The sequence below is a fragment of the Lolium perenne genome, chromosome 2 (genome assembly GCF_019359855.2).
Source record: "Lolium perenne isolate Kyuss_39 chromosome 2, Kyuss_2.0, whole genome shotgun sequence".
NCBI lineage: Eukaryota > Viridiplantae > Streptophyta > Magnoliopsida > Poales > Poaceae > Lolium > Lolium perenne.
The window spans coordinates 306,989,620-307,017,517 of record NC_067245.2 but is presented as its reverse complement, the minus strand read 5'-3'; the positions used below and the strand labels follow the sequence as shown (position 1 = coordinate 307,017,517).

The window sequence follows — 27,898 nt, the reverse complement described above, 5'->3', positions numbered from 1 at the left end:
CCACTGTGGTGGATTTGTCGATGAAGTTGAAACTGTCGACACTGCTTGAATCATCGCTTATATAGGAATCCGCAGATGACTCAAGCGACATGTCGTTGAAGACCTTGGCGAGTTTTTCTCTTGCCCTGGTGCTGATGAAGCGTGACGACGAAGTTTCTTCCTCTCCTGATTCGGTTGACGTTGTATAGCTTGAAAAATCGGAGTCGACCGCCGAAAATCCCGACGAGATCGGAATTTCTACACGATACGACCCCTCTTTCTCGACGCGAAAGTGAAATCTTCCGAACGTCATCTCCATAGGCTCCTCCAAATACGCATATGCATCCAAACGGGAGGGCGGGTGAGGAACAAAATCGACAGGACCAGTTTCGATCTGTTTACCTCGATCCATCGCGTTGCTTGCTGTTGACGAAGTCGACGATCTTGAACGTGCCATCGAGATCAGATCCTTGACGCCTCTAATTCCCACAGACGGCGCCAATTGACAAGGGATTAACTTGTCAATGCCTACGGGTTGTAGACTAGGGTTTAGTTGGAAGTAGAGGGCAAGTAGATCTCGAAGGTTTCAGCCGAAAAGTACTCGACGATTATGAAAACTAGGGTTTGAGAGACAATGATTCGATGCTTTCTTTGTCCCTCGACTCCCCCTTATATAGGAGGTGGAGCCGAGGGATCCGTGTTGTACAAGTTACAAAGTCCGGGAAGGTTTACAACTCATCCCGCAAGATTACAAACACCACTTCTATTACAATTCTAACTTTCCTTAATATCAACTTGGGCTTCTGAATCTTCATATTCTTCTGGTCGTGGACCTTCAATAAACCCAGGGTACTATCTTCGGCAGGCCCATTGGGGATGCCTATGTCAGTACCCGAAGCACTCTGATCAACAACTACTCTCAGATGAAGACGATTTTCACTCCCCGGTTCGTCTGCAAGGCGCAACTGTTCCAGCCTAACTTGTTGGTCAAGGCTATCGACTTCATTGCAGACAATGAAGCCGAGTATGCCGTCTACCGTAAGCTGCAGCCACCGGAGAGGAGGAGCTGGCTTAAGACCTGGCCCCGCAACCAGTTTCCTGCTTAGTGCTTCTGCTTCCTTCGTCATGAACCGCTGATTTTGGGAGGTGATCTTGTATCCCTCCATTAGTTAGGACTTGCTACAACCTGATCCCCGGTTTGTAATGATGAACTTGTTCGAGGTGGTATATACTAACCCCCCGTGACGAACCTGTGTGATGCATCACAAAGTAGTTGCTTTGTTCGTGATGCATCGCCCACTAAGTAGTAGTTGCTGTGTATTACCAGCATCTTTTCTGATGAACTGAATCTCATGTGTGCTGTTATTCTATACTGGGTAACCTCACCACTCAAAGTGATGGGGTTACCACAGCACTGAGCTATCTGCAATCAAACAGGCTGTAGGCTGCACGACCTTAGAAGAAAGGGCTGGAAACGGGCAACCAAACGATGGAGCCTGAGTTCCTTCTCCGGCACGCAAAAGGACTCATAGACTACCAAACGACCGACCGAAAGTGACTCATGGCCCGTTCGCAACGCGCAATGAACCCATCTCACTGGCGCAGGCATGCAGCAAATCAGCCTAGGCAATCAAACGCGCCCTACATCGAAAGAGCAGCCAGTACTCGCTACAGTTCGATACAATCAAGCTCGACACAATTCAGCACATAGTGCGTGTCTGTGCCTGTACATTTGGGTAAAACTTTAACTAATTAGTGCAATTAATCACGTGTGATACAGTTTAATTTCAGAACCACAACGACCCTGCATGCAGCATGCATATGCATCCACAAATTCCGGCAAGTTTCTAGTCAAGCGCGCCGTCGTCGTCGACATGGCGTCCGGGCACGGGCGCGAGGAGACCTTCGCGCCCCCCAGCACCGGCATCACCACCGTCGTCCTTAACGACGTCGACGAGGAAGTCGAAGAGATCGGTGTCTCGGACGGCTTGGGCGACGTCCTCCCGGTGCATGGTCCGGCGCTTGCCCTCGAGCGTGGCGGCCCATGCGGCGCGGGTGAGCTCGGCAACGAGGAGCTCGCAGGCCCTGGAGAACACCACGGGCGCCTCGACCGAGATCATCCTCGCCCCGGCGCCGTCCGCGCCGCTGCCGTCCCCCGCCGACCGCTTCATGATCTTCTTGATCCGCGCCAGCGGCATCGCGTGCGGCCCCGTCCGCGCCGTCGCCCCGCCCCGGAACACCCCCGAGTACGGCCTCGCCAGCCTCATCTTCTTCTGTCTGCCGCTCGTGCGTCCTCCGCCGTGCTGGCCTAGATAGCTAAGCTCCAACGAGCGGTGCAATTCCCGATCAATCAGCCGCGGCCATGGATGGATCTTATATACGCGCGCATCGCGTTTGACTCCACGAGCCGAGGGAGGTGGAGCGCGCGCGTGGCATGGTGGTGGCTGCTACTGACCGTGGGCGCTGGGCGGCCGGCCATGGAGCTGGCCGCGGACGGCAGTTTTGACAGCGATCGATCGTAGTGCGGAGCTAGAGATCATGTAAAACAAATCGATGCAAAACGTAGGAGACATTGGTTGAGATCGCGATGGTGTACGAAGGTGTGCACGGAGTAGATAATTAGGGTGCAGCTTTTCGCCGGACGTTGCTTGCTTGCATCGCCGTGCTTGCGTGGGTGCAATGCGATGTGTAACTCGGACAGCGAGAGCATCCGTATCTAGGCTAGGGTCAAGAGGACTGAGGAGATCGAATCATCGAGTACGTATTCGAGTGTCCTTATTTGGAAGGCGTCCTCTCCGTCGTACGTAAGCACCGGTGTAAAGCGTAGTCTAGGTTGGCATATTCTATTCTCTGCTGCATATTCGTTATTTACACATACAAAACGAATACGCCTAGGATCGTACAGACGTCGACCGGTAGTCGTAGTATGCATCATTGACAAAATTTGCATGGGTAAATGGACACAGAACATTGCCAGTTGGCGGCTTGGCGTGCTCTACGGTCACAAAATTGAAAAATAGAACACGACATAGAAGAGGTAGTGTATCCGTATAGGCACGGTATGTGTACCCATACTACCCATTAAATTATGGGTAAGACATGGTAGGCTTGTACCCGCGGATGTATCCATACCCTACCAATTTATTGACATCTAATTTTATTGACTTATGAGTTAGAATATGGGAATATGATTATTATATTTTATTAATTGTTATATACTCAACTACCTGTTATGAGTTGCGATAATTCATTTTTTAATCAAATTTGTTATCGAAAATTGTGAGTGACTTGTGTATAATTTGACCTACCCATTGGGTACAGGTACCCACCGGGTATGGGTATGGATAAAGTTACCCACAGGTACGAGTATGAGTAGAAGTTTGTATCCATTGACTATACAAGTATAGGTATATGGTATTGCTCTACCCTGCCCATACCCTACACGGTACCATCCTTACATAGAAGCATAACATTTCAATTTAGGGGATAGTACTAGTTTTTCGCAAAAAAGAAGGCGTTTGGAAATTGGGCTACATGCACCTCTTTATTTTTAAAATTGGAGAAATAGTATTTCAAAGATCAAAAAAATATTTCTAAAAGCAAATATGGATGCAACCAGTGATGCGAAGTCTTAATATAAAATTCTTTATACTCTAGACCACATAAAAGAGACAAAATCCGATGAGGTTTAAAGGTGCATCGTTCACACACATAGAGCTATAATTATCATTTTGGAGTATAGAATATGGCGTATTTTGAATTGAGATGCACACTTCAATTATACATCATTTGCATATGTGTATTCTTTTTAATTTTTTAAAATATGTTTTTTGAGTACTCCTCCGCTTCATGAAAGTTGTATGAGATTTGTCAAATTTTAGATGTATTTAGATGCTATTTAGTGTCTAGATACATCCAAACTTAAATAAATTTCAGAACATTTATATAGAACGGAGGGAGTATTTAAAATAAAAAGGGACTCATGTAGGCCCATAACCAAAATGACGCACTAGTCTTGCGTTGGTTTTTCTTCCTTCACTGCTCGTTTAATCCGGTAGGTTCTAACAACTAACCATCTCGGTCACGTCTGCTAAATTAGTCCGTTTCACGGGAGTATGCTTACTCAATTTATCCTGTTATAAACAAACTAATGCCCTGGTTCGTTGAACCGTATATGATTGGACTAGTATCTGTAATGATTGTTAACTAGTAGAAGGTCTAATACCCTAACCATGTTACGGTTGTTAACATGTACTATCTATATCCATAAAAGGATATGACAAGTTTATCTAAATTTAGTGTATAGACAATCTGAATTTTGATAAATTTTAACTTTTTGTTTTCTATAGACAGAGGGAGTACTATTGATGATTAGCCATACAAATCCTAAATAAGAAATATGTTATTTTTTAATGATATGATTATTTTCACCACTGCGCGAACCTTGCATCAACCGTTCCGCGTCAACCTATCGCATTATATATAAATGTTTCGGATTCTTTCAAGCATCCATGGCATATAAACTAAGGCGTTTGCTTCAATACAATTCACTTCCTCTAAACTCAAACTCATCAAGGGTGAGATCGTCCTATACCCATTCGTAATTAAACTTTGAAAGCGGTACGGAACAATCTCAGTCCTTGATGAGTTTGAGTTGAACAAGCAACATAATTGCTCTGAGTTATCAGGCCATAATTTATGCGTTGTAAAATGGAAGATGGCTGCTGCCCTCGCTCGATCCTATCGATTAACTCGATTGGGCCAGCGCTCTAACCTTCGCAATACCTTTAGTTGCTCATTTGTTTCACTCGTACGAGTTGGCTCTTTAATTTTCTTCCTCAAACCTCCACGTCTTTGATTTTCGCCTTCCTGTATGCATGACGTGGCACACAATCAGATATGGGTTGCCTCGAGATGGGCAGGTGAACTTTTATTTTCTGGTGCGCAGGCGCTAACCTGACATCAGTGAGTGAAGTCATTTGCGGTTGCAGATGGAGGCTGTGGCAGTCCAGAAAATGCACAGGGTTTTAATTGTCATACAAATCATGTACAGGTCAAGTGATCATAATGTACGGTTACTGGGGATCAGATCTATGAGAAACCATTAGAAATTGCTTATCCTAAACTGATTTCGCTGCCGCTTCACCTGACAATGTGGCTATATTTCTCTCATGTGTATGTGTTCTTCAGGGCACCTCTCATGAGCAACATACACTACCATGTGATACAACGAAATGCTGCTGCTGCTGCTGCAATACAGCTAGCTTGATCCATATAGCAGACAGCTGGGGAAGAAACTATGTTCGGAGATCGTCATTTGGATGTCCCCTTTTGTACATTGTCGATCCTCCCTTTGCTAGGTTATCTCGGAACTGTTCAAGGCAATCTCAATGATGCTTCGTGACATGTCTCGGAAGAAATCATGTCAACCATGATGGAGTAGAGAGCAGTGTCCGACTACCGATACGAATATCAATACCAATACCGATACATCAGACTTGATTACTTCTCCAAATAGTCAGTCACTAGCGCTAGTGAGAAAAGAAGTTGGTGAAAGCTGATTTGCCAAATCGCACCTTCTTCCATCTGCTCTTGAACAGGTAAGGATGAATACCCAATACGTGCTCAGGCATGAAATCGTGCCGTGTTAATATGCCAACGACAGGTGACCTCTGCATTGACAGAAATTAAAAGGTCATCGACATCAGAATAAAAAGAATATAACTTCAAATAAGGATACACATGCCTGCAGTATATAAAAGATACTAATTGTAGTAGTAACTGTACATGCATTTTACGACCCTGTATGGCTAATCATCACGGTTACCATCAGGTCAGGGTTAAAAGTAGTTTGCCGATGAAACAAGTGACCATTGCAAAATAGATGCTATTCAGGTAGATTTGTAGATACAAGCATGATAATTAATAAAAAGAGATACAAAGTAGATTGGCAAAATAATTCTTGAAAACCATAGACGCTGTGATAAATGAAGTGTAATCAAGTTGCTAACCTTGGAAGATTTTGGAAGAACCAGAAGGTGTCTCAACCCAACTTCACGAAAAAGTATAAGAGCCTTAGCTAAAGACATAGTCTCAACCACAGTGTAAGGAGATGTGTTTGTGAATGGATGCAAGTCTAAATACATCTCCATTTCAGCTGCAGTTAATTCAATGTCCTCAATTCTGTCATGTTTTCCTGAACCGCGTTTAGCAAAATCATCAGGTGAGAAATGCTTTGAAGCATCTGAAGCTGAAGCTGTGCAACTACTGACAAAATCTTTCTTCCTCAATAGAACAAGCAGATGGGCTCGAAGAACAAGACCATATAACTCGGGAGTGTCTGAAAAAGGTGGCTCGTCAACAACAGGGAAACCATTATGACCGGTTGTCTTCAAGACATGCACAATACGGCCGACCTTCTCTATGCCACTGAATGTCTGTAAAGGACCAGTTACAACATCACTAACTGACAATTGCCTCATGTAGGGTTCAGCATGCCCTTCAAGAAAGGGAAAACCTTTCAACTTGACAAGCAAATCATAGACATTTGCATTAAAAGCATCTGCCACTGTCTTTGATATGATAAGGACCAGCATAACCAGAGGAAGCATGAGCAGATTGTTTGTCAGTTCTAGCATGACAACACAAACTGAGACAGTCATTCTCATTGATCCACCTAGAAGGGCAGCAGAACCAAGAAGTGCAAAAAGACCATGATCTAAAGTTGACCGCGACCCAATCAACATGCCAACCAGACGACCGTAAGCTGCACCAGTTAGAATGAGTGGCACAAAGAGGCCAGATGGCAAGGCAAGTCCATAGCTGAAGATCCCCAGAAAATATGATGCCAAAAAGAACAGAAGGATGGAAGAGAGGTGGAACTCATGATCGGTGCCAGAACTGTAGAGGTTTCTAATAGTATCATCATTAGTGTTGAAGAGCAGGCTAGCCAAGTCATTGTAATTACCCATTTGGCACTGGAACTTCTTGAAATTTCCAGATCTCCCGATTGATGGACAGGCTTCTTCTGAGTCAACTGGACATGGTTTGCAAGCAGCAAGCCATGGCAAACCGAAGAGGCAACATGAAGTACAGATGGTGACTGTTGCAGCCAGGAGTAGTTTGTAGGTTTGCCCTCTCCTGAGTAAATTGAAGAGATTGGGAGAGAAGTAAGCTGGGGAGAATTTTAGCACTTCACATGCAGAAATGAGTCTAATTGACAACACAATTAAGCATCTACGAAAAGGACGAGTACTTGCATATTGCCATTGCTATGATTTATGAACAGTTTTCAACTTTTAATTACCGATTTCTCAAGATTGCTAGGAGATATAATAAAAGGAAGTGATGTATTAAGGACTACTTTAGCTTCTACCAAATGGAATGCCTCAGTTATAAATTACGTAAGTGAGTCGGTACATACTGGTTGATAACATTGTAAAGACGAAGAACCTTGTCAAGGAAGAGGTTGTACAAGCTCCCCAATACTCCTCCAAGTACTCCCAGAGTGATTACGGGAGGTAAATCAACTACATGATAGTTGACGTAACCCGAAGTAACATCAAACATTATAAGACCACCTTTCCCGAACAAGCCACACCTGCCAGTTTTACAGACGTCTATTAATACTCTAAGCACAACAGCAACGATGGCTGTTGTGAAAAAAGCTCGCCAGAGTAGGGCACTCCTCCACCTGCAAAGACAACAAAAAGGATAGTTCGCTAGTATTTTACTTTTGTGTAAAATTTTGTATATGGGTACAATGTTGTAGGAGCCCTTAGAGGGGCAAGTACCGGGGCAAGTATAAAAGGACATAATAATAATAAAATATAGAAAAATGAAAGGACATATTTATCTTGCACACTACCCTTCATTGCATCAATGCACCCCTTGCCCTAACAATTTTCAATTGTTCTAGTAAGAATTGGCCAAGAAAGTAATGATGGTTCAAAATTTCAGATAATCCTAGCTTAAGGGGAAAGCAGTGAAAAAAGGAGAAATAAATTCGATAAGAGGTGGCAAATGGTAAAGCTACAATTAGGTGGCAGATGGTAAAGCTACAATTTGTTATGTGATATTCTAATATCTTAAATTGTGGAACAAATTTAATGTTTTGCCACTAGGTGGTGCAGCCTTCTCCTTGCCCCCGAAAAAATGAAGTCGTGAACTTGAGGAATGTAATGGACATCTTGTGTAACACCTTAAGCATAGAACCTATTGTTAACTAAATAATAGGCAAAGTGCATTCCTACATTTGAGCTGAACCGGACATTATTCTTATGCTAATCAATAAAAAATGAAATTAGACCATCCATTGCGAGGTAAGTATCACTATTTCAAGTCAAAGAAAAGTTTTTACCGTGAAGACACTGTCTCCAGAGCAAAAAGGACTCCAGCAACTGGAGCCCTGAAAGCACCAGCAATACCAGCACCAGCACCACAAGTAACAAGGTCCCTCCGATCCCTATCATTCTTGAAGTATCTTAGCCATTTAGATGTCATCCGATATTTCCGTGAACCACCTTGCCCAAGTATTGATGCAATGCATGCGCCTGTGTGCACCAGAGGACCAGCTTTTCCCACATGCAGTGATGCTGATACTGCAGCAATGCATCCAACAACCTGCTCAAAAACCAGAAGATATGAAATTCATGCATGTTAATAGAAGATCAACGAGCACAGACAATTTGGTTCATACAAAAAAAGAGATAAGAAATATGTGGGGGAGCGTATTGGCTGGAAATGTTGTAAATGACCACAAAGGGATCTGAACAATCACAAGTTTATAACAAGTGAGCAGCAGCAATGTTTACAAAATCTAACTTTGCATTTTCATCTCTAGAAAACACAGACCTCTGCAGGGGGGCATATCCCAGCTTCCCCACATTTTTTATATATCCGAACTGCTGTATGCTTAACCCACATAGATCCTTCAAATCCAACACTCCAACTTGTATAAATCATCTCTCACGTGATGTTGTACTTTGCAGGGACGTTTCAAGAATACGCACACTTTGCAGGGGCATATATCTCATCTTCCCTACATTTTTATATATCCCAACTATTGTATGGTCAACTCTATGCCATAACATACTTCAGTCGACATAGTTTTCTAGCCCCCAGAGGTCGATCAAATCCAACATTCCAACTTGTGTAAATCGTCTCACGTGATATATATATTAAATAAAAGCACAATAAGTACACAAAACAGAACCACTGCAGATCCAGCTACAATGTCTGACAAACAGATTAGAGAAAGCTCTGCTACAGAACTGCCACAATGACAGAAAGGATTCAATGGAGCACGTCACTGCTTCACTAGTACAAGGATACTTACAAGTTAAGGGGCAGAAGAATTGGTGTACCTTGACCAGCAGAGTCTTGAGACAGAATATGTTGGGCGCATCGACGCCGTTGAGGTAGGCCTTCACCTCTGGGATGCCGGACCCGGCCGCCGCGGGCGCCACGTACACCGTCAGCGCCGTGGCGAACATGGTGAGCAGGAAATTTGACACCAGGAACACTATGAACGCCGATTCGAACCTGACGGAGTCAATTTCGAGTCAAAACCACAAAAAAAAAAATTGGAGTCAGAACCACAAACAAAAACCGCCTGAACGGCGATGAGCTCAGCAGAAACTTACCTGCGCTCGAACATGAGTGTGGATGTGATGACGAACTTGACGCCGGCGACGTTCTCGACGCCGAGGTTGGCGAGGAAGGCGGCGACGGCGGTGAGCGCCCCGACGAGGAAGCAGAGGGCCCACTTGAGCGCGAAGTAGCGCAGGATGTGGTTCCGCCCCTGCGCCCTCCAGTCCTGCTTGAACACGTCGTTCTCGATCAGCCTGCGCGCAGCCGACGAGGCCAATTAGCGAGCGAATTGCCTGAGATTGGGGGAGGAGAAGCGTCGTGGTGCGTACTCGTAGTCGAGGCTCTCGATGGGGCAGACGTCGGTGCCGACGAGCGCGACCTGGGAGGTGACGTTGGAGCGCAGGCGGCCGAAGGACGAGAGGAAGCGCCACCGGGCCCGCCGCTGCTGCTCCTCCTCGCCGTCGCCGTCGCCGTCGCCCTCGCCGTCCTCGAGCGCTGTGTCCTGGAAGAAGAAGGACGAGCCGGGTGAGATGAGCGGGGCCTCGATGTCAGCCTCCGGATCCGCCGCGCCGCCACAGCTCCCGCCCCCATTCTGGTCCCTCGGAGCCATCCGCCGATCTGCTCCGCTCCGCCGCCAGCCCACCACGCACGGCACGGGCAGGGGAGTGGTGCTGAGCTCAGCAACAGAAATTCCCGGGGATAGCAAGACTCGTTTTTTATGACTGGGACGCTGACCGTCGGGACCCGTGACCACTTGGTCCCATGTGGATTTGACAGTGGTTCCTGCTAGGTGGAGCCGCCGCCAGCGTTTGGGGAATCGAGAAGCTGAGTTCGGAAACGGTTGGCGAGGATTCCGGTGGCGGCTCGCTTGGAACAACGTATGGAAGAGGGAAGCAAAAGGAAACGCTTCTCGACAGGTGACTCCAGCTCCGATTCCCTTGTTTGTGTCGTTGGTTCTGATTCTTTCTGCCTTATTCTACCTAATCTTTGCTTAAGAAACTTTGAATTCCACTACATCCTGATGTTTATAGCACGGTTGTCACTTTCACACCAAAGCGAATTTTCTAGATATGAGTATTTTACATACACTCTTCGTTTAAAAATAGATGTCTCACAGCGAATTTTCTAGATATGAGTATTTTACATACACTCTTCGTTTAAAAATAGATGTCTCACAGCGAATTTTCTAGATATGAGTATTTTACATACACTCTTCGTTTAAAAATAGATGTCTCACTTTTATCTAATACGGATGTACTTAGATACATTTTAATTAGAGATAAATTCATATCTAGATAAAGTTAAGACATCTATTTTTAGATGCAGGAAGTAGGCCACTAACTTACTAAATTTTGAAAGAGGGAGTTTTCTTTAAATTTTTCATTTATTTTTTATTTTTTTAACCTAAGCTACATATTCTTTGATTTAGTATAAAAATGGCACACACATAACATACATATATGCGTCTTCTACCCACAATCTTTTTAATTTTTTTTGGATCGCTAGAAATACGAATTTTAATGCAGACAAGTTATAGGGTTCATTAGTACCCATGCCCCACTGCTTATTTGGTTTCACATGTCGACTCTATGTTTAGATGTCAATTTCCATTTGCTAAGCAAATGTCAATTCGTTAATATGTTCTTAACTGGTTTGGTAGGCTATTACGTATCTTGTCGTAAACCTTTGCCTAGTAATTTAGCCAACAAAATATTAGTTATATGTCAAAAAATATATCATCAGATTTCACATTGTAAATGATATAGTTTTGATGACATATAACTATTATTCTGTTAGCTAAACTATTAGTTAAAATTTTACCTTGAAATGTGTAATACACATAAGCCGGTGCAGAGGTAGTGGATTAAGTTTTGCATGTGTATTTGTGCTTCCAAATGACAAATTTCTTGCAGATGGCCGAGTCATTCACACGCTTGTAAGTTTTTATAAACCAGTTTGGGGCCATGTTTAAAAAATGTTTAATTCAAATTTTTCTTTCTTATAGTATTTCTCCAAAGCAGACTTTCATGAAAAATTTCAAGCGGGTTGAAGAATCAACACGTATAACCTTTTTTGGAGATTTCTTACCAAACTAACTCTATTGGATCTTTTATTCTTATTTTAGGGTATGGTGTCACTTTCATATGTACCTAAATCAACCGTGCAAATTTGTTATTTCAAGTTTTTCTTATAAATTTTTTTGGCGGTGTTTTTCCCTTTTGCCATGTTTAGGTGTGTGTATGTTTTTATTAAAACAGTTTTGTGCCATGTGTAAAAAACATGTACGCACGTATTTGGAAATCCAAATGTTTTCCCAAGTTAAAGGTATTTGCTTCGCTCTTGATGATGGACCGGCTCAACACCAAAGACATGATGCAGCGGAAACAGTGGAAGATTGATAGCGGACCTGAGTGCATTTTGTGCTCTTCGCATATGTTAGAGACCATCCACCACCTTTTCTTAGAGCGTCTGTTTGCAATGTCTTGCTGGAATATGCTAGACATCCAATGGGATTTCTCGTTGCCTATACCATGTAGAGTGTTAAAAGCTAGCACTCTTTGAAGGAGATATGCCCTAGAGGCAATAATAAAGTGGTTATTATTTATATCTTTATGTTTATGATAAATGTTTATATATCATGCTAGAATTGTATTAACCGAAACATTAGTACATGTGTGATATGTAGACAAACAAGAAGTCCCTAGTATGCCTCTTAAACTAGCTTGTTGATTAATGGATGATTAGTTTCATAATCATGAACATTGGATGTTATTAATAACAAGGTTATGTCATTGTGTGAATGATGTAATGGACACACCCAATTAAGCGTAGCATAAGATCTCGTCATTAAGTTATTTGCTATAAGCTTTCGATACATAGTTACCTAGTCCTTATGACCATGAGATCATGTAAATCACTTATACCGGAAAGGTACTTTGATTACACCAAACACCACTGCGTAAATGGGTGGCTATAAAGGTGGGATTAAGTATCCGGAAAGTATGAGTTGAGGCATATGGATCAACAGTGGGATTTGTCCATCCCGATGACGGATAGATATACTCTGGGCCCTCTCGGTGGAATGTCGTCTAATGTCTTGCAAGCATATGAATGAGTTCATAAGAGACCACATACCACGGTACGAGTAAAGAGTACTTGTCAGGAGACGAGGTTGAACAAGGTATAGAGTGATACCGAAGATCAAACCTCGGACAAGTAAAATATCGCGAGACAAAGGGAATTGGTAATATATGTGAATGGTTCATTCGATCACTAAAGTCATCGTTGAATATGTGGGAGCCATTATGGATCTCCAGATCCCGCTATTGGTTATTGGTCGGAGTGAGTACTCAACCATGTCCGCATAGTTCTCGAACCGTAGGGTGACACACCTAAAGTTGGATGTTGAAATGGTAGTACTTGAATATGGAATGAAGTTCGAATATTTGTTCGGAGTCCCGGATGAGATCCCGGACATCACGAGGAGTTCCGGAATGGTCCGGAGAATAAGATTCATATATAGGATGTCATTTTATGTGAAATAAAATGTCGCGGAAGGTTCTATGGAAGGTTCTAGAAGGTTCTAGAAAAGTCCGGAAGAAACCACCAAGGAAGGTGGAGTCCACATGGGACTCCACCTCCATGGCCGGCCAGCCCTAGATGGGGAGGAGTCCCAAGTGGACTCCTCCATAGGGGCCGGCCACCCCCACATGGGAGGTGGAAATCCCACCTTTTGGTGGGAGTCCTAGTTGGGCTAGGTTTCCCCTCTTATGGAAGGTTTTTGGTTCGGGTCTTATTCGAAGACTTGGACACCAACACTTGGGGATCCACCTATATAATGAGGGGCCAAGGGAGGGGGCCGGCCACCCCAAGACCACAAGCTGGCCGCCCCCCTTGAGTGGCCGGCCACCCCCTCCCAAACCCTAGCCGCCCCCCTCTCCTCCATAACTCCCGCGTAGCTTTAGCGAAGCTCCGCCGGACTTCTCCACCACCACCGACACCACGCCGTCGTGCTGTCGGATTCAAGAGGAGCTACTACTTCCGCTGCCCGCTGGAACGGGGAGGTGGACGTCGTCTTCATCAACAACCGAACGTGTGACCGAGTACGGAGGTGCTGCCCGTTCGTGGCGCCGGAACCAATCGTGATCAAGATCTTCTACGCGCTTTGCAAGCGGCAAGTGATCGTCTACCGCAGCAACAAGAGCCTCATCTTGTAGGCTTTGGAATCTCTTCAAGGGTGAGACTCGATACCCCTCGTTGCTACCGTCTTCTAGATTGCATCTTGGTTTGGATTGCGTGTTCGCCGTAGGAAAATTTTTGTTTTCTATGCAACGTTATCCTACAGTGGTATCAGAGCCGTGTCTATGCATAGATGGTTGCACGAGTAGAACACAATGGTTTGTGGGCGTTGATGCTCTTGTTATCTTTAGTTTGAGTACTTTGCATCTTTGTGGCATAGTGGGATGAAGCGGCTCGGACTAACTTTACATGACCGCGTTCATGAGACTTGTTCCTCGTTCGACATGCAACTTGTATTGCATAAGAGGCTTTGCGGGTGTCTGTCTCTCCTACTATAGTGAAGATTCAATTTACTCTTCTATTGAAAACATTAGTATCAACGTTGTGGTTCATGTTCGTAGGTAGATTAGATCTCTCTCGAAAACCCTAAACCACGTAAAATATGCAAACCAAATTAGAGACGTCTAACTTGTTTTTGCAGGGTTTGGTGATGTGATATGGCCATAATATGATGATGAATATGTATGAGATGATCATTATTGTATTGTGGCAACCGGCAGGAGCCTTATGGTTGTCTTTAAATTTCATGTTGAGTAGTATTTCAAAGTAGTTGTAATAGTTGCTACATGGAGGACAATCATGAAGACGGCGCCATTGACCTTGACGCTACGCCGACGATGATGGAGATCATGCCCAAAGATGATGGAGATCATGTCCGTGCTTTGGAGATGAAGATCAAAGGCGCAAAGACAAAAGGGCCATATCATATCACATATGAACTGCATGTGATGTTAATCCTTTTATGCATCTTATTTTGCTTAGATCGCGACGGTAGCATTATAAGATGATCCCTCACTAAAATCTCAAGATAATAAAGTGTTCATCCTTAGTAGCACCGTTACCAAGTCTTGTCGTTTCGAAGCATCTCGTGATGATCGGGTGTGATAGATTCAATAAGTACATACAACGGGTGCAAGACAGTTTTGCACATGCGGATACTAAGGTGGCCTTGACGAGCCTAGCATGTACAGACATGGTCTCGGAACACGTGATACCGAAAGGTAGAACATGAATCATATAGTTGATATGATGAACACTTTGAGTGTTCGCCATTGAAATCACACCTTTTCTCGTGATGATTGGGTTTAGGTGCGGTGGATTTGGTTCGTGTAATCACTAAGACAATGCGAGGGATATTGTTTTGAGTGGGAGTTCACTTAGGTTTTTAATTATGTTGAATTAAAATTTGAACTCAATTTGTCATAAACTTAGTCTAAACTATTGCAAATATATGTTGTAGAGATGGCGTCCCCAATCAATTTTAATCAGTTCCTAGAGAAAGAGAAACTTAAGAGCAACGGTAGCAACTTCACCGACTGGTTCCGTCATGTGAGGATCTTCCTCTCTGGCGGAAATCTGCAATTTGTGCTTGATGCACCGCTAGGTGACCCTCCTGCAGAAGATGAAACCGATGAAGTAAAAGCTGTTTACGCAACTCGGAAAACTCGGTACTCTCAAGTTCAGTGTGCCATCCTGTGCAGTCTGGAATCCGATCTTTAAAAACGTTTTGAGCACCATGATCCTCATGAGTTGATGAATGAGCTGAAAGCTATATTCGAGACTCATGCGGCCGTGGAATGCTATGAAGCATCGAAACATTTCTTCAGCTGTATGATGGAAGAAGGCAGCTCCGTTAGTGAGCACATGCTCGCCATGACCGGGCATGCGAAGAAACTCAGTGACTTGGGAATAGTGATTCCTAACAGATCGGGGATTAATCGTGTCCTTCAATCACCGCCACCAAGTTACAAGAACTTTGTGATGAACTACAATATGCGTAACATGAACAAGGAGTTACCTGAACTCTTTGGCATGCTAAAAGCTGCAGAGATTGAGATCAAGAAAGAGCACCAAGTGTTGATGGTCAACAAGACCACCAGTTTCAAGAAACAGGGCAAGTCTAAGGGAAAATTCAAGAAGGGTGGCAAGAAAGCTGCCACGCCTCCTATGAAACCTAAGAACGGCCCTAAGCCTGATGCTGAGTGCTATTACTGCAAGGAGAAGGGACACTGGAAGCGTAATTGCTCCAAGTATCTCGGCTGATCTCAAGAGCGGCCTTGTCAAGAAGAAGAAAGAAGGTATATCTGATATACATGTTATAGATGTTCATTTCACTGGTTCTCGTTCTAGTACCTGGGTATTTGATACTGGTTCGGTTGCTCATATTTGTAACTCGAAACAGGAACTAAAGAATAAACGACACCGACTGAAAGATGAAGTGACGATACGCGTTGGAAACGGATCCAAGGTCAATGTGATCGCAGTGGCACACTTCCTCTACATCTACCTTCTGGATTAGTTTTAAGCCTAAATAATTGCTATTATGTACCTGCGTTGAGCATGAACATTATATCTGGATCTTGTTTAATGCAAGACGGTTATTCATTCAAGTCTGAGAATAATGGTTGTTCTATTTTTATGAATAATATCTTTTATGGTCGAGCACCACAAAAGAATGGCTTATTTCTCGTTAGATCTCGATAGTAGTGATACGCATATACATAACATTGATGCTAAACGAATTAAACTTAATGATAATTCTACTTATATGTGGCACTGCTGCCTTGGTCATATTGGAGTGAAACGCATGAAGAAACTCCATACCGATGGATTACTTGAATCACTTGACTTTGAGTCACTTGATAGATGCGAAGCATGTCTAATGGGAAAAATGACAAAGACTCCATTTTCTCAGTATGATGGAGCGAGCTACCGACTTATTGGAAATCATACATACCGATGTGTGTGGACCAATGAGCGTAGCATCGCGCGGTGGTTATCGTTATGTTCTAACCTTCACAGATGATCTGAGTAGATATGGGTATATCTATTTCATGAAACATAAATCCGAAACTTTCGAGAAGTTTAAGGAATTTCAAAGTGAAGTAGAAAATCAACGTAACAAGAAGATTAAATTTCTACGATCTGATCGTGGAGGTGAATATCTGAGTTATGAGTTTGGCATGCATTTAAAGAAATGCGGAATACTTTCACAATTGACACCGCCGGGAACACCTCAACGAAACGGTGTGTCCGAACGTCGTAATCGAACTCTCTTAGATATGGTTCGTAGTATGATGTCTCTTACTGATTTGCCGTTATCATTTTGGAGTTATGCATTAGAGACAGCCGCATTCACTTTAAATAGAGCACCATCAAAATCCGTAGAAACGACACCGTATGAGTTATGGTTTAACAAGAAACCTAAGTCAGTCGTTCTGAAAGTTTGGGGTTGCGAAGCCTATGTAAAGAAGTTACAACCGGACAAGCTAGAACCCAAAGCGGAGAAATGCGTCTTCATAGGATACCCTAAGGAAACTATAGGGTACACTTTCTATCACAGATCCGAAGGCAAAATCTTTGTTGCTAAGAACGGAACCTTTCTTGAGAAAGAATTTCTCACTAAAGAAGTGACTGGAAGAAAAGTAGAACTCGATGAGATTGATGAATCTATACTCGTTGATCAGAGTAGCGCAGTACCGAAAGTTATACCTGTACCGCCTACACCGGCAACAGAGGAAGCTAATGATAATGATCATGAAACTTCGAACGAGGAAACTACTGAACCTCGCAGATCGACAAGGGAACGTGCCACTCCTGATTGGTATGATCCTTGTCTAAATGTCATGATTGTGGATAACAATGATGAGGACCCTGCGACGTATGAAGAAGCGATGATGAGCCCGTATTCCAACAAATGGCAAGAAGCCATGAAATCCGAAATGGGATCCATGTATGATAACAAAGTATGGACTTTGGTAGACTTACCCGATAGCCGAAAGGCTGTCGAGAATAAATGGATCTTCAAGAGAAAAACAGATGCCGATGGTAATATTACTGTCTATAAAGCTCGACTTGTCGCAAAGGGTTTCCGACAAATTCAAGGAGTTGACTACGATGAGACTTTCTCACCTCGTAGCGAAGCTAAAATCTGTGAGGATTTTGTTAGCAATAGCTGCATTTTTCGATTATGAGATTTGGCGTATGGATGTCAAAACGGCGTTCCTTAATGGAGACATTGAGGAAGAGTTGTATATGGTACAACCCAAAGGTTTTGTCGATCCTAAAAATGCTGACAAAGTATGCAAACTTCAGCGTTCAATCTATGGACTGAAGCAAGCATCAAGAAGTTGGAACCGACGCTTTGATAAGGTGATCAAAGACTTCGGGTTTATACAGTGTCATGGAGAGGCCTGTATTTACAAGAAAGTGAGTGGGAGCTCTGTAGCATTCCTGATATTATATGTAGATGACATATTATTGATCGGGAATGATATAGAACTATTAAGCAGTGTTAAAGGTTATTTGAATAATAGTTTTTCAATGAAAGACCTTGGTGAAGCATCATATATATTAGGCATCAAGATTTATAGAGATAGATCAAGACGCCTAATAGGGCTATCACAGAGTACATATCTGGACAAGATTCTAAAGAAGTTTAGAATGGACGAAAGTAAGAAAGGGTTCTTACCTATGTTACCAGGCAAGGTATTGAGTAAGACTCAAGGACCGGCTACGGCAGACGAAAGAGACAGGATGAGTAATATCCCCTATGCCGCGGCAGGAGGAGCGATCATGTCTGCCATGCTATGTACTAGCCCGGATATAGCACATGCCGTTAGTTTGACTAGCAGATATCAAAGTGATCCAGAATGGAACACTGGACAAGCGGTCAAGAATATCCTGAAGTACTTGAAAAGAACTAAGGATATGTTTCTTTGTTATGGAGGTGACCAAGAGCTCGTTGTAAACGGTTACACCGATGCAAGTTGGAACACTGATCCTGATGACTCTAAGTCACAGTCTGGGTACGTGTTTATATTGTATGGTGCTGCGATGAGTCGGGCAAGCTCGAAGCAAGGCACGGTGGCGAAGTCTTCAACAGAATCGAGTACATAGCGGCTTCAGAGGCTTCATCAGAAGCGGTATGGATGAAGAGGTTCATTGTAGAGCTCGGTGTGGTTCCTAGTGCATTGGACCCATTAATCATTTACTGTGATAACATGGGTGCCATCGCCAATGCACAAGAGCCAAGGTCACACAAGAGGCTGAAGCATATCAAGCTGCGTTACCACTCGATTCACGAGTACATCGAAGATGGAGAAGTAAAGATTTGCAAAGTACACACTGATCTGAATGTAGCAGATCCGTTGACTAAAGCTCTCCCTAGGGCAAAGTATGACCAACACCGTAATGCCATGGGTGTTAGGTATATTACAATGTAATCTAGATTATTGACTCTAGTGCAAGTGGGAGACTCAAGGAGATATGCCCTAGAGGCAATAATAAAGTGGTTATTATTTATATCTTTATGTTTATGATAAATGTTTATATATCATGCTAGAATTGTATTAACCGAAACATTAGTACATGTGTGATATGTAGACAAACAAGAAGTCCCTAGTATGCCTCTTAAACTAGCTTGTTGATTAATGGATGATTAGTTTCATAATCATGAACATTGGATGTTATTAATAACAAGGTTATGTCATTGTGTGAATGATGTAATGGACACACCCAATTAAGCGTAGCATAAGATCTCGTCATTAAGTTATTTGCTATAAGCTTTCGATACATAGTTACCTAGTCCTTATGACCATGAGATCATGTAAATCACTTATACCGGAAAGGTACTTTGATTACACCAAACACCACTGCGTAAATGGGTGGCTATAAAGGTGGGATTAAGTATCCGGAAAGTATGAGTTGAGGCATATGGATCAACAGTGGGATTTGTCCATCCCGATGACGGATAGATATACTCTGGGCCCTCTTGGTGGAATGTCGTCTAATGTCTTGCAAGCATATGAATGAGTTCATAAGAGACCACATACCACGGTACGAGTAAAGAGTACTTGTCAGAGACGAGGTTGAACAAGGTATAGAGTGATACCGAAGATCAAACCCTCGGACAAGTAAAATATCGCGAGACAAAGGGAATTGGTAATATATGTGAATGGTTCATTCGATCACTAAAGTCATCGTTGAATATGTGGGAGCCATTATGGATCTCCAGATCCCGCTATTGGTTATTGGTCGGAGTGAGTACTCAACCATGTTCGCATAGTTCTCGAACCGTAGGGTGACACACTTAAAGTTGGATGTTGAAATGGTAGTACTTGAATATGGAATGGAGTTCGAATATTTGTTCGGAGTCCCGATGAGATCCCGGACATCACGAGGAGTTCCGGAATGGTCCGGAGAATAAGATTCATATATAGGATGTCATTTTATGTGAAATAAAATGTCGCGGAAGGTTCTATGGAAGGTTCTAGAAGGTTCTAGAAAAGTCCGGAAGAAACCACCAAGGAAGGTGGAGTCCACATGGGACTCCACCTCCATGGCCGGCCAGCCCTAGATGGGGAGGAGTCCCAAGTGGACTCCTCCATAGGGGGCCGGCCACCCCCCACATGGGAGGTGGAAATCCCACCTTTTGGTGGGAGTCCTAGTTGGGCTAGGTTTCCCCTCTTATGGAAGGTTTTTGGTTCGGGTCTTATTCGAAGACTTGGACACCAACACTTGGGGATCCACCTATATAATGAGGGGCCAAGGGAGGGGGCCGGCCACCCCAAGACCACAAGCTGGCCGCCCCCCTTGAGTGGCCGGCCACCCCCTCCCAAACCCTAGCCGCCCCCCTCTCCTCCATAACTCCCGCGTAGCTTTAGCGAAGCTCCGCCGGACTTCTCCACCACTACCGACACCACGCCGTCGTGCTGTCGGATTCAAGAGGAGCTACTACTTCCGCTGCCCGCTGGAACGGGGAGGTGGACGTCGTCTTCATCAACAACCGAACGTGTGACCGAGTACGGAGGTGCTGCCCGTTCGTGGCGCCGGAACCGATCGTGATCAAGATCTTCTACGCGCTTTTGCAAGCGGCAAGTGATCGTCTACCGCAGCAACAAGAGCCTCATCTTGTAGGCTTTGGAATCTCTTCAAGGGTGAGACTCGATACCCCCTCGTTGCTACCGTCTTCTAGATTGCATCTTGGCTTGGATTGCGTGTTCGCCGTAGGAAAATTTTTGTTTTCTATGCAACGTTATCCTACACTCTTTTCAAAAGCCCTTGTTTTATGGAGATTTTTGTTTGTGCCGCATGGAACTTATGGAACGAAAGGAATGACCATATCTTCAAAGCTCAAATCAAGTCCATTTCTGGATGGCGTGTAAGGTTCCAGAGTGATCTTCAACTACACCGCTACAGAGTCAAAAGTTTCCTGGTGCAACCTTTATTTGATTAGCTTAACTCATGTTTCTCTTAGGCCCTTGTCGTTTTTCTCCCTTTGTTCATTTCTACCCACCCTGATGTAAAATCTTCCGTCCATACATCTTTTGTATATACTGTTTATAAAATAGAAAATTACACCGTAGGGTTTTTTCCCTACGGTTTCACGGTAAAAAAAACATGTATGTCAATAACTGAAAAATAGTGCTCATGATATTTTACATGATGATTGAAGATCTAGCATGTACTGCAATTTAAAGTCATCTTACTTAACAAATTCTCGTGGATCTTGGTATTTATAGTATAATATGATGCCACTCTCACCTCTCACATGCATGACTCTAAATGGAATCAACAATTGTTTAGGGCTTTTCTTACAATATTGGAGTTAGTGTCTTTTTGCCAGGTTTACACAGGCAGTACTTGTCTCGTGTAGTTGGTTTGATGCTTTGTTACTTTTTCTATCAGAGTCTTTGTCTTAGGTTTCACGACAACAAATTTGGCAATAAATTTTCTTAAGAAACTAGTAACTATAATGGATCTTGATATTTGTAGCATGGTGTCGCTTTCGCATTCCATTCTTTTTCAACTGGTTCTTGCAAAAAAAATTGACAATTATGTGCGTCCAAATTTCAAATTAGACTCGTAAATGATCAATAAAATTATTTAGGTGTTTGAAAGTTCTCATGAAGCGGTTTTCCTCCATGTCTAAGGTGTATGTTGAAAAATGCAATCTCAGAGCACTACTTTATATGCAGCATAATTTTTTGCGAAAATTTAAAAGATGACTGAATACTCTGGCATGTAGTACATTTTCAAGTTTTGTTACAAAATTAATTCGACCTATGTTTATCTTTATCGTATAAGATTGTGTCAGCTTCACATGTATGAATCTAAAATGAAACAACAATTTTATTCTTTCAATCTTTTCTTAAGTAGAACAAGAGTTCTTTGTTTGGTAGTTTTTACTTGGGTAGTTGTGCATCCAAATGTCACATTACATATGAAGTACTGTAAGAGTGATATTTGTGTCTTGTAAATTTTCATGAAACAATTTTCAACCCAACTACAAGTGGAGGCCCAGTCTCGGCTCTTTTTTTGTTCAATTTGGTCATGAGTCGAGATAACACTGATGATTCAATCTCGAGCGGCTCACTAGTCTCGAGCTTTCGTTGTAGCCCTAGTCACCAAAGGTCGAGAGAGGGAAGGGAGGTATATTGTCACCAAGTTTTCCCGATTGTTGTTCGAAAAATGTATCAAACACTTGTGTAGAGGAGATAAATTGTCGCCATGTTTTTCTGATTGTTGTTCAATAAATGTATGCTCGACCCGATGAATGTAGCTTAGTTCCTCATCGTGCGTATATTTCATTGTTTTCTGCTCACATTAGTGCATCTAACACTGCTTTAGCTGCCCCTCTTGGTTCAAGGTTATCGATCGCCTTTAGCCACCATCCCCAACCCTCACATAGTCACATGCCTGATGGATATGTGGCGTTGTTCTCTTCCTCTTAGCCTCTCTAGATTAATGAGGCTCCAGTAAACCCTAAACCTAGCGTGACATTAGATAGGAGGGTGAGCTCATCGGAGCCCAAATTCCAAGATAATTGATCCAAAAGTCATAAAACTGGGAAAATTCGTAAATAGGTATGGCCAACTGATATTCCAAAATCTGATACTTATATACACATGGTCAGAAATCAAGAGGTAGAACAAATGCAGCAAGTTAGATCAAGAAACCCTATGTCAAAAAGATTTGTTGAAAAAAAATGTCAAAAAGATGATCAAAAACCCGGGAAAAAAAAGCCAGCACACGTGAGCGTACGTTGGTCAAGGGAAGACACGCGGGGGTAACTGAACATGCACGGGGGTATCACATGAATGGCATAAGAGATGTGATTCTTACCCGTGGAACGACGACGCATATATGGTCGTCGGCCGTCGCCGGAGCGGCAGAAACCTCCGGCGAGACGACCTGGGCGGGCAGGTCGCTGGCTGGTGCTCCAACCGGTACCGCCGTCGACATGGAGGCACGGAGGTTCTCTGCATGAGAGAAACGCAGCTAGTCAGGCGCCGAGCGCTGCACACATAAGAATCAGAGCTTCATTGTGTCGTCCATGTATGTATGCGAGGCAACTAAGGGGAAGTGAGAGCATACCACCTGGGCACTGGCAGGCAGCTGTGGAAGTGGAAGTGTTGGAGCTGGGACCAGTGGAGGCTCGTCAGGGATTTGTACCCGGCGTCGCAACTAAGCATGCCGGACGAAAGGGTATCCATCGGAGCGGGAGCATGTCACGGTTGAGATCGAGCTCAGACCTGATGAGTGATGACAACCGACGTACGGGGAAGGGAGGAAACAACGACGTAATTTACGCAAGGCAACAACGGGGGCATCAGGGCAAATTGAGCAGGAGAAGCCAGCAGCCTCGGCGATGTCGCTGGGACGATCGAGGTAGCTAGTAGTGGCACCAATGGGAGGGCACAGAGCCCATGCCCGCACGGCAAATGGACAGATCGAACTGTACTGATTAATTAGCTTTCGAGCAGAATCGCACTGGTTAGCAGGTCACCAGACAGACCACACCGTGCAAGGCGCTGTCAGCCGGCCTAGCAAGGAGACAGAGCCCCAAGGGAACAGAGTATAAATTAACACGGTCAGCTCCAGCTCTGGGAAAACGCTGATGGATACCTGACGAAATTAACACGGTCGCCATCGACCGGCCGGAAACGCACGGACACCAGGCGCTAGCTCGATCGCCGCCGCGCTAGGCAGGCTAAAGCTGGCTGCTAAGTGCTGCTAACACCCGTGTATGTGGCACACGTTCCTTGAACACCGCAGTTGCCAGCAAATGGAGGGTACTGGCGACGAGACCTGAGGCTTTCTGATTCCTTCTCAAGTTATCATCATCATAAGTTCTGACGGTCAACTGCTGAACCTACTCATCGGCAGCACCGCAGCGGCAGATCGCGCATTGCGGCTATCATCGATCGACAACGAGATTCACCACCCTGCGTGCAGCTCATGGTTGTGCCAAGGAGGCGGCACGTGTATTTGCAAGAAAGAGCAGGCATCCGGCCTGATGGCGAGGATATATTTACCGTGACCCACTAAGAAATGATATATTTTTTAACATAAGGCTCGGAAGTCCGACTTTGAATTAACGAAGCCATCAACCGGCCAAGAGACAAGTTTTGTCGTGTTCGTTGACTGTTTGAGGATTGGAACTGAACGTAAGAATTATTGGCTGTTCTTTTGAACTGGCTGCTGTGAGACAAGTGTTTGCTTTGGTCTGTCCAGCGACAGGTTAATTGAAAAAAATTACAGGAGAACTCATGCCATCGCCTGGCTCGCTCTGTCGAAGGTGTCTTCAGCAGCGGACATCCGCTTCACCAGTACGTGCTCAGGCTGGGCTAGCTTCAGCTGGCTGCAAAACAAAACCGGAGTTTGCATATATCAGTTGATATTGAAAAATCAAATACTGAAGCTAACCGTTAAGCAGCATGGTAGTTCAGCTTGTCAGGCATAAGTGCTTAGTTTGTGCAGGTTCAAAGTTCCGGTAACAAACAAGCGTCGTTTATGTCTAAGTGGATTGAGGTTTTATTAAGTCTCTCTCGATTCTACCGTAAAAAAAGTTCTCTTTCGATTCTGCAAAAATATGCAATTTCAGTTGCGTGAAAAGTGTACTTTGCACTTTTTCGCCACGGCTGCACCTAATTCTCCAACATGAAGTTGCATTTTTTTCTTGAATCAACTAAGACTTGACAGAATCTCAGTCAACTGAGACCCAGCAAAGCTGAACTAACAACATAACACGTGTTATGGCTTCTACCTTGCAGACTCGAAAATGTGTAGAATACACTTACTTGAGATAGCGCGATGCAGGTTTCCCCAGTTTCAGGCTGCACACGGTGATGTTAGCAAGAGTTTGTGCATCCTTGGGGTCCTGCACAATTAGAGGCATTTCAGCGAAGCGTACGTAGTACTGTACTTTCACTTTGTGTGAGAAGCACACAAGTTTGGTTGGTGACCAAGAATTTGGTCGCCCAGATTTGGGCTCGTTAAAATGACTAGAGATGACCTTGTTCAGTGATTCCAGCAGCAAGCCTTCTGCTTGTTCAAAATTGCCCATGTGCATCAAGCACTGGGCTTTCCCGTTTAGAATCATGCAGGTCGCTGTGTACTTCTCCGAGAAGTCTTGGAAGATGAGGTAGGCCTCTTGTATCTTGGAGCCACCCTGCAGATTGAAAGTGATGCTAAACGACAACATTTTTCATCTCAACAACACTTAGTTGGCCAATTCCACAGCTGCTCGTAGGAAATTAAACAAAAAGTGAGCGCATGGATTACCATGACAAGGTGTAGCCATGCGCTGGCGAGCTGTGTCAGCGTGTGGTCTTCGTCCAGCTTCTGCATGACCCTGAGCTGCTTCTCCGCGTTGTCGGGCCTGTGCATTTGGAGGTATATCTGGACATTCAGCGCAAGCCTGAAACGTATCAAATTTAAGATTGAGACTTTAACTCAGTGTTCCAATATCTCCAGACAAATCAAAGCATAAGACAAAGTAGTAGTACATGAAAAATCTGCAGGCAGCGTGTTATGGAAAAGCCGAACGTGACATGATTCGAGAAATATATATATATACAGTATTCAGCAAACTGGTTAACTACTTAACTGACAGAGGAAAAGGTTGAAGAAGGGGTCTCCTTACAGCTCCATATTGCCACCAGAATTCGTGTGCTTGAGAGCTTCGGCATAATCCTGTTCGTGCATGAAGATGGTCCCTGCGACCAGCCGGAGAATCAGGTTGCTCCCCACCGCGGGATCACCCAAGAGCTCCTTGAGTCTCGAGACCGCCGACTCCTTCAATGAAAATCACAACGAGACTAGGAATTAATAAGAGACCCTACGTGTGCTGGGTTCTTCGATCCTGCGTTGCGTTGCATCAACGGAATGCGAGACGGAGTGTAACCAACTGGAACCTTGTTTCCGGCGGCGCCGCCGGAGAGGTACAACGCGAGCAGCTTGACGGCCTGGAGCGGCGTCGCAGCGGCCGGCCCGATCTCGTCGATCACCAGCTGGTGGGAGCCGATGGCGATGTAGGAGCGGTAGAGGATCGCGTCGCGGTGGAGGACCTCGTCGGGGGAGAGCGCGTGCGCGGGGACGGACTGGCTGCCGGTGATGGCGGCCTGGTACGCGCCCACGTAGAAGCTGTTGCGGAGGCCGAACAGGTGGTCCGGCGACGTCGACGTCATGCTTTCGTTTCTGCTCCACGGTGGCGGTGGCGGTGGCGGTGCGTTTGTGCGGACGGGACGGGCGACCACGCTACAGGTCTGCATCTCGTCTCGTCAAGGCAGTACGCGCGGTTGCGCCGCTACGCAAAGGGCATATACGTACTCCGTATACGATGTCCCGGTTTATGCAAGCTTAGCGGCATTCCGGATCTCGCCTCGTTCTACATAGTCAGTCAACTTCAGCCTGCACCGACGACACACCCCTCCTACGATATGGGCACTTCCCTTGAAGGCTTGAACACTGCAGTTGCTAGCAAATGGAGGGTACTGACTACGAGACATTTGGCTTTATGATTCCTTCTCAAGTTATCATCACCATAGGTTCTGATGGTCAACTGCTGATCGTGAACTCATCGGCGGCACCGGGGCAGATTGCGAATTACGGCACCAACCTCGTCGCTCGACAACGAGATTCACGATCCTACGTGCATCCCATGGTTGTGTCAGCAAGACGGCACATGTATTTGCTAGAAAGGGCATGGCTTTTCTCGCATGGGCTGGGCCAAAATAGGGCTTTTGATAGCCACAGAGAAAGATTCCCTCTAGAGCACGGTTCTCAAAGCAGTCCAGATGCAGGCAAAACATGGTCCGGCTAGAACTCTCGATTCGGCCGTTCCTCCGCGTCAGGCGCTGGCGAGCGTGGGGGGGGGGGGGGGGGGGGGGGGGGGATTTGCACGTGTCAGAAGCGCCACCTACAAACGAGCGGGAGACGCCGTGACACCTCCACAAAGCGTGCCATAATCCCCTCACCCCTCTTCCCTCTCACTTGCTGTTTCATCTCCCTGCTCTCTCCTCTCGCCACCGGTGGTTGTACTGTCGCCGTTAGATCAAAGACCACCGCGAGGACGACTAAAGAGTCGGCATTCGGGGACACCATCAAGCAAATTTTTCTTCCTCGCGCACATGGACTCCTTCTTCTCCAGTTCAAGCTCTGCTCGGCAAGGACATCCATGGCGGTAAGACTCGAATCCAAGCTTTTAGGCTTTCATATTCATAGATCAGTGGTTCTGCGATGTATGATGTAGGCTTATTTCGAGCATGCATGGTAGATCTATGTACTTCACCGCAACTACTTCTTTGGCGGTTATATTCGGTTGTTCTTCCTTTTCTAGCATGAATAGTTGCTTCTAATCGGTAGATCGGTGTTTACTTACTTGGTTTTCGCAGCTATGATCTTGTCGTTAAGGTCAGGTCTGGTTTTTAGGTTGATTTATAAGTAGATTGGGAGAATTTACTGTTCATGCGGATGATTAGACGCTAGTGCTAAGCAACGAGGGAGATGTTTATTCAGAACCTAGTGCCACACTACAAGAAAAGTTCTTATCAACAACATCAATTTTTTGTCGGCTAAGGGGTGTTTTTCGTCGCCTATGAGCCTAAGCCGACGGTATGGATTTTGTGGTGCATATCGCGTCACCTATGGATGCACCACGGATTTTTTGGTGCGTCACGTTTGGGTGCCGTTTTGCCACAAAAAGTCGGACCGTTGCAAAAGATTTTCGGGAGGCCGTTGACTG

At 44.7% G+C, this 27,898-nt stretch overlaps 3 protein-coding genes across 4 annotated transcripts; all 3 read right to left on the bottom strand.

The window, feature by feature from the left end:
• Positions 1-1,826: 1,826 nt before the first annotated feature.
• Positions 1,827-2,246, bottom strand: LOC127329629 (nuclear transcription factor Y subunit C-2-like). The gene has a single exon (XM_051356114.1). It carries the CDS (start codon positions 2,244-2,246, stop codon positions 1,827-1,829), a length of 420 nt encoding a protein of 139 aa, XP_051212074.1.
• A 2,738-nt stretch (positions 2,247-4,984) lies between these two features.
• On the bottom strand, positions 4,985-23,374 carry LOC127336922 (putative chloride channel-like protein CLC-g). Of its 2 annotated transcripts, none has more exons than XM_051363789.2 (9): positions 23,248-23,374; positions 22,996-23,132; positions 9,900-10,072; positions 9,624-9,824; positions 9,345-9,522; positions 8,339-8,601; positions 7,403-7,672; positions 5,991-7,119; positions 4,985-5,651 (listed from the first exon to the last, which is right to left on the bottom strand). In XM_051363789.2, the coding sequence occupies exons 2-9, from the start codon at positions 23,113-23,115 to the stop codon at positions 5,511-5,513; spliced, it is 2,475 nt and encodes an 824-aa protein (XP_051219749.1). In that variant the 5' UTR covers positions 23,116-23,132; positions 23,248-23,374; the 3' UTR covers positions 4,985-5,510. The 2 variants fall into 2 exon arrangements, with proteins under 2 accessions (XP_051219749.1, XP_051219750.1); XM_051363790.2 differs by having other exon boundaries at positions 23,251-23,330.
• A 786-nt stretch (positions 23,375-24,160) lies between these two features.
• On the bottom strand, positions 24,161-26,512 carry LOC127336923 (coatomer subunit epsilon-2). The gene is made up of 6 exons (XM_051363791.2): positions 26,070-26,512; positions 25,799-25,950; positions 25,438-25,573; positions 25,169-25,324; positions 24,954-25,033; positions 24,161-24,514 (listed from the first exon to the last, which is right to left on the bottom strand). The coding sequence occupies exons 1-6, from the start codon at positions 26,424-26,426 to the stop codon at positions 24,421-24,423; spliced, it is 975 nt and encodes a 324-aa protein (XP_051219751.1). The 5' UTR covers positions 26,427-26,512; the 3' UTR covers positions 24,161-24,420.
• Between the last annotated feature and the right edge of the window lie 1,386 nt (positions 26,513-27,898).